Below are 22,714 nucleotides of genomic sequence, written 5' to 3'. Positions count from 1 at the left end.
AATGGATGAGATCAATGTGCTTTTCGAAAATCACACACAGAAAATGGCCCTCTCAGGGGCCTGCTCTAACTCCTCCTCAACACTGATCTTACATGTTGTTGAATGTGCTAAGTGTTTTAGTCCTTGGCACCAGAGACTTAATGAACAAAGAGAGGCTTCTGGAGGCCTTTAACCTGGGCTACATGCCCAGGTCAGTTTATTAGAACACACACATTGGCATTTAGGACCCAAGCCCAGCTACTAATAATGTAGAACTTCACTTACCCTTTGTCACTGTCACCTGTGTGTATATCTCCCTCAGGCACCTCCTGGGGAAAAGATCTAGCTGTCCAAGGCAGGTATTCCTGGATCTTTTAGCTTTAGTCCATATCATAGTGTCCCTGATTGCCATCTTGACCCTGATAATAGAATTCTTAACAAGTTGCAAGGTGCTGTCCCATGGCTTGCCTTTGCTTCACCCTTGCAATAACCCTATGTAGTAGGCAGAGTACACACTATTACTTTCAAAATATATACAGGTTGAGTATCTCAAATCCAAAATTCGATACTTTTTGAACACCAGCATGACATTCAAAGGAAATGCTCATTAGAGAATTTTGGATTTGTGGATTTGGGATGCTCACCTGAAGCATATATATATATATATACACACACTCCAAAGTCCCAAAATTCTAAAATCCAAAACACTTCTGGTCCCAAGCAGTTTAGATATGAGGAAACCAGCAGAAGGCCCACAGCTATTAAGTAGCAGGGATTGACTTAGATTACATTCTGTATCTCTATCCAAAGTTTGTCCCAGTACACCAGACCTTGGCTTTAACCAAAAGAGTGGCCTGATGCAAGTTTTGTCTCCCAAGAGTCCAGGCTGCCACACAGGCATGTAACGTAGTCAGAGAGCTGTTCTCTAGCGTCTTCTCTCTCTTCTGAAACCAACACTGTGTTCGGAGTCCAGTCCCATCTCCAACCCCACTTGCTTATTGCTTTCCAAACCCATGGTTTATTTTAGTTCCTATATGTATTAAATAATTCGTTAAGCAATTCATTGGCCCTGAGGGAATACAGTGGTAAACAAAACAAAGTGCCTTTTGTCATTGAGTTTACATTCTCATGTGGGGAAACAGACAATAAAGCAAATAAATATATAATGTGAGAGAAGATGGCAAGTGCTGTGAAGAAATATAAAGTATGCAAAAGGAATAGACATTCTTTTATATAAAGAAATGAAGGGAGGCTTCTCAGATAAGGTGACTTGGAGCAGAGACCGGAGTGAAGGGAGACAGGAACCAGGTGACTCTTGCAGGGATGATGGTTTATGCAAAGGAAACAGCAAGTGCAAAGGTAAACTTGAGGAAAGAGCATGTTTGTTGTGGAGGTGGTTTGAGTTACAGCAAGGAGGCAGTTTACCCAAAGTGAAAAAACTAGTTAAAGTTCTTATGCTAGCATTCTCCTTTTGCAATGTAATGAACTTGTACTCAACTAAAGCAAGCATTTTGCGGGGAGGATAGGGCCAATTACAATGAATGTCTCCTTTCTCTGATTTCTCACATTTTAAATTATCTTTCTTATACTATTAGATACATATTGCTTTGTAATGTACCATGTGTGAGAGTCCTATCTCCCCTGCAGGTGGCAAATTTTGAGGGGAATAAAGCACTGTATCTTCTTCATTTTTATTTCTCAGTGCATTCTGGGGAGAAAATAGGTATTCAAAAATATTTATTGAAAAAAAGAGGTAAACTTTAGAGATAGATGTAAATAAGGAGTAAAGATAACATTGAGTAAAATACAGACTGCCTCTGAAGCTCATCCTCCAGTCTTTTTTTTTTTTTTTTTTTTCAGACTCATTCTTTCAATGACTCAAGCCAAAAATCTTGAGGCCATTCTTGACTCCTTCAATACCCTGTATCCAGTCCATCCACTGACAGAAGATTCTACTGGCTACCCTAAAAATATTCCCGTATCCCACCTACTTCTTCTCACATATTTTACTGCCATAATAAGCTAATTCACTGTCTTCCATTGCCAGGAATAGTACAATAATTTCCTAACTGGTCTCCCTTAGTCCATCTTTTCCCATGTATCTTTTAGAATGTAAGTCAGATCATGAAACTCTTCTGCTTACACTATTCACAATAACAAAGATATTAAATCAGCCTAGGTGCCCATCAATAGTGGATTGGATAAAGAAAATGTGGGCTGGGCATGATGGCTCACGCCTGTAATCCCAGCACTTTGGGCAGCCCAGGTGGGCAGATCACTTGAGTTCAGGAGTTTGAGACCAGCTTGGCCAATATGGTGAAACCCTGTCTCCATTAAAAATACAAAAATTAGCCAGGCATGGTGGTGTGCCCCTGTAATCCCAGCTACTCGGGAGGCTGAAGCAGGAAAACTGCTTGAATCTGGGAGGCAGAGGTTGCAGTGAGCCTAGATCGCGCCACTGCACTTCAGCCTGGGCGACAGAGAGAGACTCCGTCTCAAAAAAACAAAACAAAACGAAAAAAGAAAAGCAAAGAGGAAAAGAAAATAAGAGAAAAGAAAATGTGGTACATATACAGCATGGAATACTATGTAGTCATAAAAAAATGTAAGTCAGATCATGAAACTCTTCTGCTGACACTATTCACAATAGTGAAGACATGGAATCAGATACCCCCTGGCTGTCTTGGACCTTGTCCTTACAATCAGCCACACTGGCCTCCTTGTTGTTCCTCAAACACACTAAGTATACTTCTCCTTCAGGAATTTTAATGTGCTGTTAAGTATCTAATTCAGTAAAGTAAAAGAGTTGAGAAAAGAGAAGTGAAATACCACACTGCCCATTCTTTCACATATTAACATCTCTGAAATCTGGATGCACTTCACAAGCAAATAGTGTCATAGTTTAACTGGCAGTAGTTTTTTTTTCTTTCTTTCTTAGAGGCACATAAAGTAATGATGCATCTTAGAGTCATAAGTTGCTTAAATTCAGTAAAATGCAGTAATGATGATATCCATTTAGAAGCATGTATCAAGTGTCAGGCAATATGATAAGCATTTTCCACCCAATATTTCACATTTCCCACTAACAGGTAAGTTTTAACTGCAAAGGCTATTCATCGAGTAAATACTAACTCATCTTAGAACTTGGCTCTAAAGCCTGTAATTCCACTGAGCACACAACCCTTGAAAATCAAGACTTCACATCCACTTCCGGTGCTACCACTTATACCATGTGCGATCTGAGCAAGCTCCTGGCTCTCTTTGGGTCTGTTTCTTCATGTGGAAAGCAAGGGAGTTCTATTAGGCTTTCTGTAAGGCAGTGGTTCCCAAAGCCAGTCCATGGACCAATAGCATTAGAAAAGCCTAGAGAGGTTTTAAAATACATGTTTGTGAGCCTCCTCTTAGAGATTTTGCTTTGGTATATCTGAAGCTGAGCCCAGTAGCCTGCATATTTTACAGTCCCCAGTGACTGTGCTGCATAGCCAGGCTCGGGCCCACGTCCCTTCAGCCTGGACATGTAATGGTTCTCTGGGACTATGCTGGGCACCAGAGAAAGTCACACTGACAGTCCCACTGGGCTTTCATCCCTGGCTATCATGCATCTCTAGACACTAGGCCATGAATGCAATGAGCGCCTCTGCTTCTTGGAACAGCTAAAGTAAACCAGAAATAGGGAATGAGGGTTGCGTGAGGTGAATCATGATATTGTTGCAAATAACTTCCCTTCTAATATACTGCTCATTCTGAGAATGGCAACTAAGGAGTTTTATCAGAGCTGCTGCTGCTGCAGCTGCCTTTATGACACACTTCAGTTAAATTATATTTCCTAGGCATTGAAACCCTTTATATTTTGTGCCCTAACTGAACCCATTCAGGAATTTCCCTATTTAACAGATGAGAAAAATGGAGCAAAACAAAGGTGAAGTGTGTGGGATGGGAGGGTGGGGGTAGATCCACATAGGATATTCTGCTATGTGGTTTCAAAGGAGTGCCAGTTTCCTTCCCGAAGGCTCTTTGATCTTTGTACTGTGATTGCATTTCAGTTACCATTTAGAGCTGTGATCCTCCAAATATGCTTCCAGGACCAGCAGCATCAGCATCACCTGGGAACTCATTAGCAATGCTAATTATTAGTCTCCATTTGATCTATTGAATCAGAAACTCTGGTGGGGTTGCTGGGAGGGGGCAGCGAACAGTGTTTTAACCACTCCTCTAGGTGACCCTAATGCAGACTCAAGCTTGAGAACTAGAGGAAGTAGGGGAGGACATGAGGCTTCATTTCATGTAAATAACTTGCTACATGTGTCAGCGCTCCCCTCCTCCTCAACTCCTCTAGCCCTTCCAGCTTACAGAGGGTTTAGGTCAACAGTATGGTGGACAGCAGTGTGGCAATGACATTGATGAAAAATGGAAAGGCTCTCCCTGAGTCAGCCTCTGCCTGGAGACCAACATAGAATTCTTGGAGAGGAAGAGTTCAGGAATGATAGGTAACATGTTACTCTCAACAGGAGGCAGTCAAGGAATGAGAAGCAAGCTTAGCCTTTGAGAATCATCCAGTCCATCAGCAAGTTTTACAAATCCTATCTCCTGCAGTGGAGTCCAGCTGTTTCTCTCCTCTATTCTTCCCATGCAGTGCACAACCTCCATGACCTCCCATCTGAGCCACTATAATGCCTTCTAGCTCTTCTTCGTCATTCCTCTATCATCCCTTCTCATCACAACAGCCCAAATTAGCTTCCTAAAACTTTATTCTGTCATGAACTTTCTAACAGGTTTCCATTCTTGTTAAGAAAATGTGACCCATGAGGTCCACATGATCGGGTCTCAGCCTACACTCTGGCCTCATCTCTGGCTACTCCCTGTTCTTTGCTCTCTACCAAGCATGCTGATCTTATTTCAGTTCCTGAATGCACAAAGCATCTTCCAGCCTCAAGGTCTCTGCGCATGATGCTCCCTTTACCTGGGATGTGCATCCTCCCTCCTTCACTCACTAGCTCCTGCTCATCCTCCAGCTATCAGCCAGTTACTCCTCCAAGGAATTCCTCCAAGCCCCCAGCTAAATTAGGAATTTCTATTATATGCTCTTATAACACACTGGTTTTCATTCATAACACTTTTTACACTTGTAATGTAAATAATTGCTTAAGTTTTGTCTGCCCACTCAATAGTATGTGCTATGAGGTCAAGGATCATGTCTATCTTCCTCTGTTGTATCTCCAGTTTCTAGTAGGATGTCTGGTATTAATCAAGTGCTCAATAAACGTCTGTTGAAAAGTGATAAAGGAAGTGTTTTCTGTTGTTCATCATTACAAGTCTTAAAAACAAAGTCCCGGGAGTTTGGTCAAGGGTAGCCTTGGCTAATGGTGTTTTAGCAGACAGCAGATACAGGAAACTTCCTTGTAAGTCTGAGTCATGATATATTTTTTTGCAGTCTATCTTTACCTGCATTTATTTAGTTAACAAATGTATTCCTTTTATGAATATGTATGTATTTATTTAATAAATAAGTTTTTGGTGTGTATCAGGTGTTCTTCTGAAGATACAGTGGTAAGCAAAACAGATAAAATAATTTATCTCATGAATCTTACATTCTGGTAAGGGAGACAGAAAAAAGACAATAGATTTTTCATAATCAAATAGATACAATTTGATTATGTATTTGACAGTAGCTATTACTGGCTCTTTCTATTCAGGTAGTGTGACGAAGCTATGGAAAATACTAAAACATGATATGGGATAGAAGTGCTGATGGTGTGTAGGGGGGCTCTTTTAAGTAACAAACTTCAATGGAGATTTTCTGTTTCTCTTGTGCTTGTTTACCTCCTTGTTGAAATTGTGAGCAATTTTGAGAATAACAATCATGTCAGATCCTTCCTTTTCTCCCTCAGTACCTGCCAAGACACAGCATCCATGAGATGTTCAACACACATCTGGCAAATAAATAAGTAGATGAAAAAGCAGAGAGGGCTACAAGTATTGCACACAATCTCCAGACAACGAAAGTTAGGATGGAGGTCTAGAAATTGGGACAAAGTAATATAAGGATGAGGACAGACAATTCAGAGATAAGAACTTAGTAAATCAGCAATAGTCACATTAAGAAAACAGGCAACGTTTCTCAGTGATTCAGTATGTCCAAGGGCCTTAGAGAAAGGGCACAGGAAAATGGACAAGATGATCTTGGATGACCTTTCTCATCCTACTGAATCTTTGGAACCAGGAGAAGCCCAGGGCAACCAACGTGGCACTTCTCAGCTGTACCAGTGTGGTTTTCCCATTGAATGTGCCTATTTTGGGTAAACTCCTTCTGTGGAAGGGATCTCAGCCAATAGTCAAGACTCAGAACTGCCAAGCTGGCCCAAGCTCTAAATGTCAGGTCTCCTTGCTTTCCCCCAAGTCCACTTCCTCGTTCATCAAATCCCACCAGTTCATCTTTGTTCTATTATGAACTGTAAAGAAGCATGAAAAAGTGGAGAATGGCAAGGGAAACAAGAGACCCTGCAGCAAAGAAGTGTCTTCTGGTTTTTCCTGCTGAGTTGTCTTAGAGGTTTTCTGATGCTTCCGCTACCCACCAATCTCCTGGACAGAGAAGCCAATTTACTCTTCCAGCTTCCCAGAGTGGAAAACTACCAGCACAGGCCATGGCAGGCCCAGCAGGGAGCTCCAGCCCTCCAAGCTCTGGTAGGGCCTGGCAGGCAGGCTGAGGAGAAGCAGCTGCCACCAGTCCCCAGCTTCCCAAGAATTATTTTTCATACTATCCTGCCAAGGCTGACAGCCTGAAAGGGCTGCTTGTTCCATGATGTTTACCATCTCACCACTAGCTCCAGATCATGGGCTCCCCGTCAATGAGTGTCCTATATGCAGCTTCCAGGAAAACACACACATGGCCCACATGAGGCCTGAGGTGCAGAGACCTGACACCTGGGCCTCTCTGGGCCCAGACAAGACTGACTGGGGGGCATTATTGGGGTCAGTGGTCCCAAGCCAGTCTACAATCTAAAGGGATATCTGCAATCATAAAACTTTGGAGTCCAGAAGCAAATTTAAGAAGCCAATCCCTCTAATGTCTCCATGTTAAATATCAGAACCTCTGAGGCCCAGAAAGGTGAACTGACTTACTCAAGTTCACACAGAGGGCTGGGGTAACCAGGACTGAAATTCAGGTCTCCTGATCCCTGGTTCTTCCTTCTCCAACCCTAGGCTACCGTGGTATAGTTCTTCCAGTTTCTGAAAGGACAAGGTAGTCCAATTAAAGAAGCTGTCACAGAGGCCCTGCTTCCCACAAGTTTCACAGAGCAGGCTATTTCAGACTGGTCCTTTGTGCTGATAAATATTGACACAATGAGATTCCACAGTGGGGCCAAGAAAGATTATTTGGGTTTCTTTCTTCAGCCTACAGGGCTATTCTTTGGGTATAATGGTCACCCGGACCTCTTGTGCAAGTTGAAATTCCCCTTAGGAATGGACCTTTAGGATTGCAGTTTTCCTGGAAGCCCAAAATACTTTCCAGAAACAATTCTCGCAGAGCCCCAGAAGAGCAGTCCCCAAGCTGTAGTGGGTTTCAGGGTACTAAGATAGGGATCAGATAATGAATTCTTCTTCCTGGTTAACAAAGTCAGTGAAGCTTTCATAGTAAATAGTATGTCCTTTCCCCAACAAGAAAGTAAGTTTAAGAGAAAACTGGGTAGCTATGAAGATCAGGAGTGAAGAAGAAAACTGAGGCCATGGTGTAGAATTATGGAAAGTTTATATTTAAGACTTGGCTCTGCCACTTCTGAATTATGGGACCCCACTACCATTTAGTTACCAAACCTCTATGAGCTTTGGTTTCTTCATCTTTAATAATCTTGCCAAGCCAAGGTTGTTGTAGAGATTTAACATAACGTATACAAAGAAGTTAGCATACTTCATAGAATGTAATGGGGCTCAAAAAATGATACCTAGGAGGAGAAGAGAGAATCATTTGTTTTAAATATTACATTCAGTCTTTCTTAAATAATTCAAAGGTTTTATGACCTTAGAAAGGTTACTTAAGCTTTCAGCCTCTCAATTTCATGGTAGTAATGGTAGTAATTGTTTATAGGCATGCCATAAGGAATATATGAGTTAATTCTGTCAAGCACATAGAGCACTAATGTTCAATAAAGTTAGATATTATTTGTTTTTTAATTATTTTTACTTTGACTCATTCAGTAAATTTTGGAGTCGGCTTTCAAAGTTGCATAAGATAAAAGGAAAGAAAGAAAAAGGAAAGAAAGAAAGAAAGAAAGAAAGAAAGAAAGAAAGAAAGAAAGAAAGAAAGAAAGAAAGAAAGAAAGAAAGAAAGAAAGAAAGAAAGAAAGAAAAAAAAAAGGAAGGAAGGAAGGAAGGAAAGAAGGAAGGGAAAGAAAGAAAGAGAAAGAAAGAAATTTGGATAAAGGAAAAAGAAAATAGGAACAAGATAAGCTAGAGCTAAAGTTAATATAGAAGGTGTATTGCATTTGGTTCTATACTACTAGCTGATGATGAGTTTCAACTTTGGCTCTGGGCTTCCTAGAAATCAAGTCAAAAAGTAAAACACGATTAGTTAACATGAATCGCAGTGGCAACAAAGTATAAATCCACTTTTTATTAATGTCTCTGTTTCTAGGTGGGATGGAGTAGCATGCAGTAAGTAATCAGTGCTCCCTCTAAAACTAACTGAAAGAGCTAAATAAAATTCATAAATCATCTACTTGAAGGAATCTGATTGTTTCTGAGGCAATGAGAATGCAGAGACCAAGACTTCAGAGAAGGGAGAATCTCAGAGAGGTGAGGGAACTTCTATAACCACTTTCAGCCATTTGCCCATTTGGAGCAGGGGCAGAAGACTGACTCTGGGTTTGGCACTAGCAGAGGGTCACTACGGGACAAACTCAGCAGAGTTTTTGAGGGAGACCTGGTATCCCTCGGGCATGCAGCATATCTCACTCAGCACATGTGCCAAATGCTGGGGCTGTGTGGAGGAGGAATGTAAGGAGAAGCCCTCTGACGAGGTGAGCTGAGTTTTTGAGAGTTGGACAAGACACAGATTAGAGTTCAGGGCCTGGAGGGGAGAGAGAACACATGGGAGTTTTTAAGAAGCTCTGGAAGACCAAGAATTCAGGCTTATATCCTACCAGCTACCCAGAATGAAGACACTCTGCTCTGCTTTCGAGGTGGATTTGCCCCATGCCCAAGCCCAGGGCTCCTCCCTTGCCAATACATTTCTCAAGTTAGCAATGCCTGTACATAGATAGTACACATCATTGCATACTTCCTATCTTTAATATAGGTTACAGTAGCTGAAAGATTGAATCTGACTTCCTCCCTTGAAATGCCAATCAGGATATTTACATATATTTAACCACACTTTCCTTTAAGTATAACGATCAAAATGCTCCGCTTGTGGCCTTTAGGAACAAACATGAAGGCCTCACCCTCCCCCGCAGCCCTGGGCTGCTCTACCACTTCAAGGAGATGGGCTCTCCCAGTTCTCTAACACTAGAAGGTTGGATACCTGCTGCTGCACTTTAGTAGCTTCAGCTAAAGCGGCCTCGGTTCATTATCTTCCCTCTAATTTACTCACTCCATACTCAGCATCTCATCATTTAAAAAGATGATATTCCTAAGGGTTCCTTCTTAGCTTCACAACATCTTTCTGAGATCAAGTCTCATATGGCATCATTTAGATCTTCTTTGTTTTGTTCTTTGGGGAAAAAAAAAAAGGGCCGGGCGTGGTGGCTTACACCTGAAATCCCAGCACTTTGGGAGGCCAAAGTGGGCAGATCACCTGAGGTCAGGAGTTCAAGACCAGCCTGACCAACATGGAGAAACTTCATTTCTACTAAAAATACAAAATTAGCCAGGTGTGGTGGTTCATGCCTGTAATCCCAGCTACCTGAGAGGCCGAGGCAGGAGAATCTCTTGAACCTGGGAGGCAGAGGTTGCAGTGAGCCACGATCACGCCATTGCACTCCAGCCTGGGCAATAAGAGTGAAACTCCGTCTCAAAAAAATAAATAAATAAATACAGAGAAGCCTGGGAGTTTCCTTGACTTCCTTTTTCCCCCTCCCCCTTCTTATTCATCAAACATTTGTTGATTGCCTATATAAGCCAAGCACTGTCATAGGTGCTAGTCATGAAGACACAAAAGATTATCATTATACCAAAGACAAAGACCAAAGTCATAAAAATCTCTGAAGCAGGAAAAAAAAAAGTTGCATAAATTTTTGTAACAACTCATCACCTCCCACTTAAGCTCATAAAAAAACCTCACTGATTTTAGTGTCTTAACTTCTACTTTACTGTGTATGTGTCCAAACCACTGAAAAATTCTGTGAGGGCTATCTTGCCACATCCATGCTCTTCAGAGACCCACAGGCCAAGACCAAGAGCTAAGTCAACAATCACACTATTCTCCCCAGAAAAAATAAAAATAAACAATAAAAAATATATATATACAGTAATGGATATGCTTGGCCTGAGCACAGGGCCCTACATCCCTTTAGAGTTAGGGTGGCCATAGTTCAGGACCATTAGAAGCTCCATTCCCCAAAAGCAACTTAAGTCTGTCATGGGGACCACAAAGGACCTTAATGGTCATGAATGGAGTTTTTTCTCTTTCTTCCTCCGGCATCATCTGCTTGATAGAAACTATTGTTTCATAGTGTTTATTTTCATTTTCTTCTCTTCCAAAAGTAATAAGTCACAGTCTCTGATATTTGCATATAACTTTTCAAAGCCCATTTATTTCCATTATCTCATTCAATCCCCTGTAGTAACCCTATGAAGTTCAGAGAGCAAAGTTTATGGACCCCATGTTATAAATGAGCAAAGTGAGGTGCAGAGATTTACCTAAAGTCACAAAGCTAGATAGTGACAGAGCTGGAACTAGAATCTGGATCTCTTGATCCTCATTGTCATTGTCTAGTAACCGTATCACAGGGTCATCACACCCTGCTACCAGCATACACACCCATTTATAGTGTGATCCTGAGGGTCAAGAACCACCAAGCTGGGGAAGAAACTGGACAGAAAGCCCAGGGAGGATTATTGCTTGTCTAATTTTTAGAACACGCTGTGAACATATTTACACATATATTTATGGAATATGTATGTACATATGTAAAAATATATATCTAAATATAGATATTTATATAGATATATATGTTCACGTGTAACATGTAACACGTGAACATATAGATAGATATATCTATATATACATACATATATACATAAATATGCACACATATATATTTAATATTTATTATAATATTTATATTGCTTTTTATCCTGTATATATGTTTGTTTCATATCCTTTTCCTATTTTTATCTGTATCAATGTTTCTTACATACTTATATAACTACACTGTATGTTCTGATCTTATAGACTTGAAGCCCCTACAGTTCTTGTCAGCTTTCAGAAAAAAACGTTAATAAGCACCTATGTGAAGCACCAGTGATGCACGGTCCTAATGGCCCCAGTGCCTGATTTCCATGGTAAGCAGGGTCCCTGTCTCTTTGTCTGCTCCTGCCAACACTGTTGTTCTTCTGTAGACTCTTAGTCTTTCCACATGAGAGCTCTGAGCAAACCTGAGCTCTGCAGGTGGTTGTGAAAACTGAGAGGTCCAGAGAAGGGACTTTGTGTGAAGCTCTTCCTGCAGTCCCATGATCATGTTCCTGGCCCCAAAGTTTAGACTCAAGGAGACTAGGTCTCCATGAGCCTCTATCCCTACTGACCACAGAAAAAAAGTAGAGCCTTATTTTTTCTTGCATTACTTTTAGCTCTTCTGACTGCCTTTTACAAGTTAGGAATCCAGGCCTCAGAATGCAAAACAACAGGGTAAAGGCAAAGTTTTAGGGTATGAACCGGGAATTCACCTGGCTACTTTGGATGGAAAGCTGATGATGCAGTAGATGCATTTGGAACCCTTTTATCCCAAGATACAAAGCCCAGGAATTAGGAGAAGTCTGCCCTCAAAGAAAATGAAATATTTTTACAGTATAGCATAAATAATTAAGTTAAAATATAGAGAACAGTATACAATAATAGAAAGACTAATAAAGTCTGCCATTATCACAGCACAATATACAAAATTAAGGAAGAGGACAGAAGCTCTAGCATTTATTAATCACATTCTGTGTGTTTGATGCTATGTTAGATACTTTACATATATTCTCTTACTCTTTGTAACAGCCCTTAAGGCAGTGATCAGTGATAGGTGTCAAGACTGCGATTAGAGAAGCCAAAACTCTGACCATGCTCTCCCAGCAAGTAGGCAAAGACTGGTTAGGTCCAGTAATAGTCTTTTCAAACATGTTTCTTCCCATCACTTGATCTCCCTAAACCTCAGTTTCCTCATTTGTACAAGATTATATTAAATCAGTCATTCTTAGCCTTTTCTGGAACTGGTCACAGAGTCTTTTGAGCATCTGATAATAGAAAATTTTTTCCTTCTGCAAATGTACTTTTGTTTTCACACATTAAGTCTGGAGTGCAATTTCAGGGGATTCACAGGTCTCTGTAGCCCATTCATGGCTGGTCCATGAATCTGGGGTTCTTCTGCCTTGACATTCCTTGAGTCTCACATTCCACAGGCAGTAGAGCACAGAGGTCAAGAGCATGCTTGTGGCCGAGTGTGGTGGCTCATACCTGTAATCCCAGCACTTTAGGAGGGCGAGGTCAGGAGTTCAAGACCAGTCTGGCCAACATGGCAAAACCCCTTCTCTACAAAAAACACTCAAACTAGTTGGGTGTGGTGGTGCATGCCTGTAGTCCCAGCTACTTGGGGAGCTGAGGCAGGAGGATCACTTGAGCCCAAGAGGTCGAGGCTGCAGTGAGTCGTGTTCATGCCACTGCACTCCAGCCTGGGTGACAGAGCAAGATGCCCTCTCCGAAAACAAACAAACAAAAAACTCTTAACTGATACATTGTTAGAAATTTGAAAAAAAGGGATAAAGAAAAAAGAAGAAGTAGAAGAAAAGAGCATGCTTGCTGGAGTTGGGTCGAATCCCAGTTCTGCCACTTAGCTTTCTCTATAACCTGGTGTGAGTTACCTAATGTTTCTTGGTCTCACTTTCTCCTCTGTAAAACTGGAATAATAACACTACTATTATGTAATAATACTAATACTAATAAGATTATTGTAAGGATTAAATTTGTTGACACCACTTAAAATGGTACCCAGAATATATTAAGTGTTCATTGAATATTCTCTTGAATTTTGAATTCTCTTTTTCCCTAGTCGGCACAACAAAGGGGGGTCAAGGGGCAGATGAGTTTCTGTTTTATCCACAGAAAGACTCTTTTACTGGCAGGAAGGATGCCAAAGGCAACTCTCAGGCGTCAGCCTAGCCTTAACAAACACACAAGCAAGAAAGAGCCAATCTGGGCAGCTTCTAGCATTGCTCACTTAAGATAAATTCAACCAAAGAGGTCTTTTGCCAGCCTTTTATATCTTTGTCTCAGGGCCCTGTTCAGGCCATCTAACACACAGTCCCCCCTACCACCCACCCCCCACACACACATACACACAGATCACAACACTAGTACCTCAGGCCTGGTTTCACAAACCTGAAACTAGCATCACCTTCTCATTAACAGACAAGGCCACATACACCTTCTTAGTACATCTCTGGGAACATGAATGATGAGAACCCAGGGAAACAAAAGTGAGTTTCCAATTTGGAAATATGTGTAGGTAAATTAACACATAGCAGCCTTGGTGGAAGACAAGGGAGAGGTGATAAAGGGACAATCTGGTGCAGAAGGGAACCAAAGCATCCCTGGTGCTTCAGTTTCTGGGTAGGGGTAAGTTGGCCCTGCAGGGCTTCTAGCTCCAGCCTTCCTCATTTAGCATAATGAGACTAGGTGTTCGCACTATATATCCTATTCGTCTGACTCCATTCTTTGGCCTCAGGCTGTCCCTCAAACCTCAATTACATCTCACCCCCATAAAGGAACGTTGGAAGTTGGTTGCAGAAAGGAAGCCATGAGGCTGCGCAGATATACATGATTTTTAGATAAAGGTCACTTTAGCACATTGCTCCCTGAGGGCCCAGGTGGAAATCACCTGGGGTTGGGAGACAGGTAGCACTGCATCCTTGTCCTAGCTTTACTATTAGCTAAATGTAGAGCATGGGCAAATCACTCACCTGTTTTGACTCTGTTTCCTCATCTGTAAAATCCTAAAGGCCTGGTTTGCCTGTTGAGAAGACGAGATGTTTCTCCCTTTCCTAACCACAAACAGTTGTCACAGGCCAAGTCAGGGGAGTGAGAATAAGCACCCCTGTGCTTTTTATACACAACAGTCCTCTAGTTGGCTGAGTGGGTCCCAGGGCTTCAGACCGCTGGGCTAGAATTTTCAGGGTCATCAGGATACTTCTGTTCATCCTCCTATCTGGAAAAACATAAGGTGCCAGTTCCCCACCAACCATTGCCACAATGGTTTTATGACCCCTAGGGGAGCCTGACACTGATGTACACTCAGACAACTACTGCAGCCCAGTATTTTAGTACATGATTGTGGAGTCTAAAGCGGTCCCTTTCCCATGGAGATACCCTTAGTTCTCCTATCAAGTTTGGCAGTCCCAGCCCAAGTTGGAAATAGGGGAAAACTTGACTCAAGGATCCCACAGAGGAATGGATCCACTACATAGCCCTGCTGGCTCTCTCACTCATTACCCTCCACTAGGAGCCCCACATGTTCCTCTCCCTCCTCTCAGCCATTGCATATGCTGTATCTTCAGCCTGAAATGCTACTTCTTGGCCCCACCTCTAGAGCAAAAGATGCTCTGGAGCAGGGTGGCTTGTAGCACTATGATACTCCTGCAGGTTAGGCTAGGGCAGGGTTTCTGCACTCACCTGCCACTAAGCGGAGTTTTAGGGTTTAAAATTTTTAAGTATTTATCAGTCACTTCCTGTGTGCTTTACCCCAAAGGCAAGATTCTCCTGAAATTCCGACTTCACATCCCTGAGCCTGGGAAGTGGTAGGGAGTTGGAAACAAGTAGTCTTTCTTGCAAAAAACAGCCATGCAACTTCAGGGGCTATCCCTCCAAGCCCAAAGCCCAACAAATCTTCCAGTATGTGCTATAAAGTTCTCACACTATAAAAATCACAGCAATTTTGTAGCAGAAAGGGTACCATAGATTATATAATCCAACTTAATCTTACTACAAGGCGAAAAGATTAAGGAAGTACAAAGAGACACATAACAACGTCCTCAGTGTCACACAATTAATTTATGACCAAGTCAGGATTATAATTAGGGTTGTTACTCAAGAGTAAGCTAAATACTTTTTTCTAAGTTAACTTCAAATCATTCATCAGAACTAATAACATTGCAACCATCTGTTGATTTGTAGAAATGATTTTCAGAAATTATTGGGATGATTATTTGTTTGATTTAGATGTCACTAGCTAAATGGTATTTCTGATCTATGATTTGGATATAAGAAACTGCCTCAAATTCTTCCAGTAACTTCCCCCACTGGATGAATGATGATTAGGTTCCAGTTCCTGGTGCACCATTGCAGCTGGAAGATAGATGAGAACACTGCCCACAATTCAGGACTATGTATATACAATTTCATGTCAGCATTTCCCACAAAGTCTTGCATAGCCTACGCTGCAGGCCCCATTGACAATGCTGCCTTTAACACTGCCATTACTGGAAATGCCACTAACACCACATGCCTCACTGCCTGCTTTGCCAAAACTCAGATGCTTTAGAACAGTGAGCCAAGAACTCTGCTGCCTTCGTGCCTCGGCCAGCTATCTCTGTCATACCACTACTACTCTGCAGCCTCCCTGGATGACACCAGTGAGACATTTATGATTTAAAATAGTAGAGAATTTTTAAAATATAAACAAGATTATTTATCCTCTCTTGGTATCTGCTGAGATCCCAAGATGGATATTTCATATCATATCATATTCAATGTTTCTGCTATCAACTCAATCATGCTAATACTTAAGGCTTATTGACCAATAGTCACTGTAAAATCTTCAACAATGAGCTTCAACTAATTATTATTTCATTTTTATTTTATTGAGTTTAATGCTTAACTCAGTAACTATTAACCAACCAATATTTTATATGCAATAACCAACTAAAATGTTTCGATAATTTAATAATTGGTTACATATTGGATTTGCTTATAACCTAGGTCTCCTGGCTTAAGTTCTATTTGTTATATCATGTGGCCACCCTATGGGAAAAACCTAACTGGCCAAGAATTTACTCAGTCTTTCAGTGCCTTCAGTTACCTTTCAACACTTTCAGTTATAGTCAGTCTTTCAGTTGACACCAGTAAGGACTCCTGAAGAGTCATCCTTAAATCAACATGCATTTATTATATGTTGACTTTATGCTCAGCAGTGTGCAAGCTATAACATTCCATGAGCCTCAGGATTCATGATAGACTCTTTATCACTGATAATGAATGAAAATTTCTCATCTGCCTCAAACACTCGTCTCTGGTTTGACTTGGTAAAATAGAAAGAAATAGCAGAGGGAAGGATTAGTCCTTCAACATGTCCTGTTTTCCTATAAAGGTCTTTGCAAATCGAGATGTCTGTTTCTTTTTCCCTGTCAGAAAGAGCCAACAGAAATACCTGGCACCAGAAATAGAAAAAAAAAGAAAAACAGCTGACTATTTGCGGTCTTCGAACAGCCCATTTCCTGTTCCAGGGCCACAGTGTGGACTCTAACACAGAAGATTAGCTCTCCTGGTTAGTCATTTAAATGTCCTCATGGTATGCCAGTCTCCGTGAGTATGCTTACCACCAAAACATCCCACCACTCCATGCACTCACAGCACTCTTCCTTGGAACTCAGAGCATGAAGAATGTAGTAGGAGGCAACCAAATATCAACAATTGATTGAGAGGAATACAGAGCAGAAAAAGGAAAAAATGGTACCCAAGTTAGGATCCGAGATGCAACAGCTGAGCTTATTACGAGAAAGTAACAAGGCACTGGGCTTCTTCAACCAATAATTCTTTGATTTTAAGGAGTTTTGATCATATTTCCTATTGAAGGTATAAAGAAAAACCCATGCACATGGAACTTTTGTGGAAGGAGGAGAGCAAGTATTTCACAAATGAACCCTTATGCTATGAAGAGGACAAAATTAAAGCACCCTCCAGAATCAAAATATAGCATGGAGCAACTGGAACTCACATATACTGCTATGGGATGGTAAAATGGTAAAGCACTTCAAAACAATTTTTGGTATTATGCAGAATAGTACATCATATGCTATACATATGAAAGTTCCACTTCTAAGTGTATACTCAAAGGAACTGAGTACTTATCTCTACCAAAAGTTTTATACTTATAAATATAGGAGCTTTGTTCATAATGGGCCCAAACTAGAAATTATCCAAATTCCCATCTACAGTAGATTGGCTAAATAAAATATTCAAACAAAGTAATATACAACAATGAAAATGAATAGTTGACAACTGCATGTAACAGTATGATGAATCTCATAAACAAAATGTTAAGTGAAAGAAGCCAGACACAAAGAGTATTTATGCATCATCTAATTCCGTGTATATAAGTACAAAAATGGGCAAAACTCATCTATGTTGCTGGAAAGCAGGATAATGGCTACCTTTGGGGGGTGGTGAGAAAAGTTACTGGAAGGGAGCATGAAGAGAGCTTCTGAAATGCTGGTATAGTTCTGTTTCTTAATTCGGGTACTGTTTAGATGTGTTCAGTTTATAAAATTCATAAAATTGAACACTTAAGCTGTGTGTACTTTTCCATGTTCATATTTGTGGCAAAAGGAAAAAAAAATGACTCCAATTCTTCTCCAATACCTGCATCCCAGATCTTTACCATCTAATTTTTTGTGCTCTCCCACTCTGACTCTGGGCTTGGCCACATGAATTGCTTTGGCCAATGAGACGTAAACATGATTTCAGCAGTGACTTGAAAAATGTTTGAATATTCTGGCTTCTGGTCTTGTTCCTGTGCAATTTCCAGGAAAACATACCCAGGCTAGTCTGCAGGAGGATGAAACAGAGCACAGCAAAGTTGCCCCATTCATCTGTGCCACGGCCATCCTAGATGAGCCAATAGCCAGCTGTCTCTCAGTTATGCTTGAGTGAATCAACACAGAACAGAGAACAGTCCAAACAAGTCCAGCTAGGAGCCAAATAAATGTTCATTTAAAGACATTGAGCTTTGGATAGGTTGTTAAGCAGCATTATTGTGTAACAAATAATACAATTATTTATTTCCATTTAAACTTTAAAAATGCATGTAATACAACATAATCCCACAAAATTAGGCTCGAAAGATTCTCCTAACCTATTTATTTTGAGCATGGCCACACCCTAGAGGAAAGAGAACCTGCCTGAGATCCCATAGGACCAGGATCCCAAAAGCATAACAGGACATCCAAGTAAAATCAAAGCCTAAGACAGCCAGAAACAACTCATAAACCAACCTGAAGAAGTTCTCTAAGACATCTAAAATTCTGTCCTGTTTTTCTCAGAAGATGCAGAAGCAAATGGTTGGTTCTGCCACCTCCCACTTTTTAAATGCCCTCTTACTACACCCTACTCTATATAAGAAAATCTTTTACAATATTCAACAGGTTGTATTAAAATATATATGTGTGTGTGTGTATATATATATGTGTGTGTGTGTGTGTATATATATATATATAAAATATTAGTTTTTGTTCCTATTTCACCATGGAGAAAGAACTTTGTAGACCCTCTTGGCAGCTTTTAGACCCACCACTGAACATTGATGGGTTTTAACATCTGCCGGTCTTCTAGCATATAGCTGAGTAATAGCCATGTTACCTGGATTAACCTGAGCTTTTGCAGAACTCAAGATAGGCAGCAGCAGGAACAGCACCAAGAGCATTCTGGGAATCAGGATCATCTCAGAAGATGGTGTTGGAACTGGAGTCTGCCGCCAACCAATAATGCAAGAAAACAGAAAGGGAAGGAGAGGAAATGAGTGAGGCAGATACTGCCAACATGAATGAATACACTTCTCACAGTTAATTTTGTGTTCCTGCAGTGTTTATTTTTATATATGGGACTTCAAATCATAGACTTTGGGAGTTGACTGGCACATCCAATAATCACCTAGTACAATAATTTTCAAACTCTATCAGATTGCACACTCATGAAATTTAAATTAGCAAAACTACAGTCAGACAACAAAGTTTTCCTAAGATACTTACCCAAATGGTGAATAATGGTAAAGTAAAACTTATATTTATCATGTAAACTGATGTTTTCAAAATCTTAATACTGATTCCAATATTCAACCAAGAGAAACATTCAATACTTTTAATGTTTGCCTTTCAAAACATATACGTTCAATATTTATCCCGATTCATTATCTCTGGAGTGATACCTGGGATTCTGTATTTTCAGGTTTCCCCAGAATGATTCATATGATAATAGATTCGTTTTGGAGACATCAGTATGAACTCATGTTTAGCTTAATAAGGATACAAATAGTTACATATGGAAATATTTGTAGACATGTGTATATGCCTGGGTTAGTATACACACATATGTTCCATCCGCTGAGAGGGCCTAGAGGCAATGACATCCCAGTAGCAATGAGAAAACCTAGTGCTCAGATCTCGATTTCTACTAACCATTCTTCAATAAAGGGAGACAGGATTCCTCAGGAAAATGGCTGATTCTGGGAATGGAGCAGAATATACACAAGATAGACTTGGAGTATCTTTTAGTGCCAGAAATTGAGAAAACGTACACACAAAAAGATTATGGGGGATGTCAAAGGGACACAGTAGCCCACTTAATGAGTTCCCCCTCCAAAAAAAGTAGTATTGAATTATAAACCAAAGAATAAAATAAATATCCATGAGTCCATGCTGCTATAAATTAATGATTGAATAAACAAACGGGGAGAATAGGCATACTTCCAATGCAAAAGAATTCCAAATAATTTATGTAGATAGTCTGCTCTTAAGGAAATGAAGCATTACTATCTCCCTTCCCCAGCTCCTTAAGAGTAAGTTGCATGTAGTTACTTTGTCCCAAGAAGTACAGTGTAAAAATGGAGAAAGAAAAAGAGTCACTTTTCAGTGGAGAAATCTGACAAACACTTCCTCAAGACAGGGTGATCAAGGTTAACACCAACACTGATAAGTCATATTGATGGTATGTGTCCTTGATATTATGTGATGAAAATGACACTTTACCTTTGTGGTCTTCCACCCAAAAACCTATTACCTCAGTCTACTTACAAAAAAAATCACCAGACAAATCTCAATTGAGGGAAATGCTGTAAAGTTTCTGTTGAGTAATCCTCAAAACTGTCAAGGCAACTAAAAACAAGGAAGTCTGAGAAACTGTCACAGCTAAGGGAGCCTAAGGAGACATGATGACTAAGTGTAATGTTATATCCAGACAGAGGACATTAGGGGAAACTGAGGAAATCAGAATAAAGAATGGACTTTAGCTAATAATAATGTATCCATATCAGTTCATTCATTTTGACAAATGTACTATGTTAATATAAGATGTAATAATAGGGGAAACTGGATGTGGGATATACAAGGATTTCCTGTACTAGCTTCACAATGATTTTGTAAATATAAAACTGTTCTAGAAGGCCAGGCACAGTGGCTCACGCCTGTAATCCCAGAACTTTGGAAGACCGAGGTGGGCGGATCACCTGAGGTTAGGAGTTCGAGACCAGCCTGGCCATCATGATGAAACCCCGTCTCTGTTAAAAATACAAAAATTAGCCAGGCATGGTGGTGAGTGCCTGTAATCCCAGTTACCTGTAATCCCAGTTACTTGGGAGGTTAAGGCACGAAAACCACTTGAACCCAGGAGGTAGAGGTTGCAGTGAGCCGAGATTGTGCCACTGCACTCCAGCCTGGGTGACAGAGCAAGAAAAATAAAAACACTGTTCTAGAATACAAAGTTGATTTTGATTTTTAAAAAATTCCCTCTGAGTAACACTAATAATCAAGCAAGCATTGGATGCACTGTTAGAAATAGTGTGTGACACAATGTTATAAAGAAAGAAAAAATTCTCTTAAGCTGGAGTGATTTGGGAAGGCTTCATGGAGAAAAAAATATCCGATCAGGTTCTTGAAGGATGGATAAGACTTTAATAGGCAATAACAGGGGTGGAATAAATAAGGAGATGACATGAGTAAGGCACTTTCTTTTTCAGGAAACAGAAGCTTTCTAAGACAATTTCTAAGCAGTATAATACTGACACACCCAGAGGGGCTAAAAAAAAAAAAAAAAAAAAAAAAAAAAAAATATAAAAAAGGGTTTATTAAAAAAGGGAGATACCAAAAAAAAAAAAAAAAAAAAAAAAAAAGCAATATAGTCAGATGGTTTTGACTGAAGAGGACGGATCCAAACAAATAAAACACAGAAGATTTAAATGACCCCATAGTGAGAGACTGAGGGGCGTGTGATCCACAACTACAAAGGGTGATGAGCATAGTTTCATAGCATTGATTTGGATAAGATAAAATACATGTCTCAGTGTTCCTAGCTACTTCCAGCAGCAGGAACACTATTTCCATAAATAAGTCCCTAAAGAAACATGTCCAGAGAAAGAAACACACAGGTGAATCCTGGAGACATTGGTCTTGGCTATAGTTGAGCACTAACTCATGACCATAATCCAGGATGTCCTTCCAGAGCGACCCGAGCTCTTTGTAAGCAGCCATTCAGTAAGCACTGAAGCCCAGGACTGCCCTGGCTCACCGCCCTCTCCTAGCAGCCTTTTGCAGAAGAGTCCTGGAATTCTCTCTCTCCTGTGGCACCTCTCTCATGGGTTACTGGCCGTAACTTCCTCCCCTCCATAACCTTCCCCAATAATTCCTTCTGCAAAGAATATCTCCCACACCTCATTTCCTTTCTTGCCTTCACCAAAACACATGCTTCATTTAACTCTATTGGATCCTTTACAACATGGTTATAAAATTATCCATTTAATCATTAACTTCAAAATGGCTCATTCTTGTATTGCCAAAGTATTACTTTATATCACGTAGAAAGTATGTGCTCAAAATGGTTTTAACTGAACTACGTCAAACTTACTAAGTGTTCAAAAAATGTTGACTAATTTACTTTTTGAAACTGCTGCTGGGCTTCACGCTGCGAATCTCTAAAAGCAGTAATTATTTTTCTGTTTTGCTTAAAATTAGACGACTGTCAGCTAACAAACAGAGCACTGTAAAGCACCTAGAAGTATTATACCTATACCCTGTGTATCTACTGCGAATCAGAGATGTCTCTTACAATATTCACAGTAACTCAATGAGTTTTGTTTTCAACAACAGGGGAGCTAAGGAGAAAGAGGTTAAAGCTGATCAGGTTACACACCTGATAGGTGACCAAACTCATATGTGAACCTAAGGCTGGTGTTACTTCAAAATCCACATGAGTTTTTGTTGTTGTTGTTCCTTCTTTTGTTTTTGCTCATCATCACACTATATCATCCTTCGATCTGGGCTCCACCTACCTCACCGGAGCTGCCCTTCTCCACATCCTTTCCACCTCAGTCACACTGGGGCTTCTTTTCTTTTTTCTTCCATTTTCTTTGGCCTAAGGACCTCTGCCAAGAACTTTCTCTCCTCTCTTTGCCTAGTTCAGATCTCCACTAAATGGTCACTTTCTCAGTGAAATATTCTCTGATCCCCTTGATTGTTACATGCTCTAAAAACATGTTTCTATATAGAAGTGATCATAGTTTCT

General features: G+C 40.5%; 1 protein-coding gene across 5 annotated transcripts in view; it reads right to left on the bottom strand.

Moving 5' to 3' along the window:
- Positions 1-22,714, bottom strand: part of DDR2 (discoidin domain receptor tyrosine kinase 2) — a 165,578-nt gene that overhangs the window by 51,624 nt on the left and 91,240 nt on the right. For 4 of the 5 annotated variants that reach the window (XM_017881702.1, XM_017881711.1, XM_017881696.1 and 1 more), the window contains one exon: positions 18,803-18,911. The exons of the other annotated variant lie outside the window; for it this stretch is intronic. In XM_017881702.1, coding sequence (XP_017737191.1) covers positions 18,803-18,884 — 82 coding nt within the window. In that variant the 5' untranslated portion in view covers positions 18,885-18,911. The remainder of the gene's footprint in view (positions 1-18,802; positions 18,912-22,714) is intronic. 5 annotated transcript variants of the gene reach the window in all.

This window comes from Rhinopithecus bieti, unplaced genomic scaffold, assembly GCF_001698545.2.
Source record: "Rhinopithecus bieti isolate Rb0 unplaced genomic scaffold, ASM169854v2 scaffold_1348, whole genome shotgun sequence".
In the NCBI taxonomy this organism is placed as follows: Eukaryota; Metazoa; Chordata; class Mammalia; order Primates; family Cercopithecidae; genus Rhinopithecus; species Rhinopithecus bieti.
The sequence above is the reverse complement of the archived record's forward strand: the minus strand, read 5'-3'. Positions and strand labels throughout refer to the sequence as shown.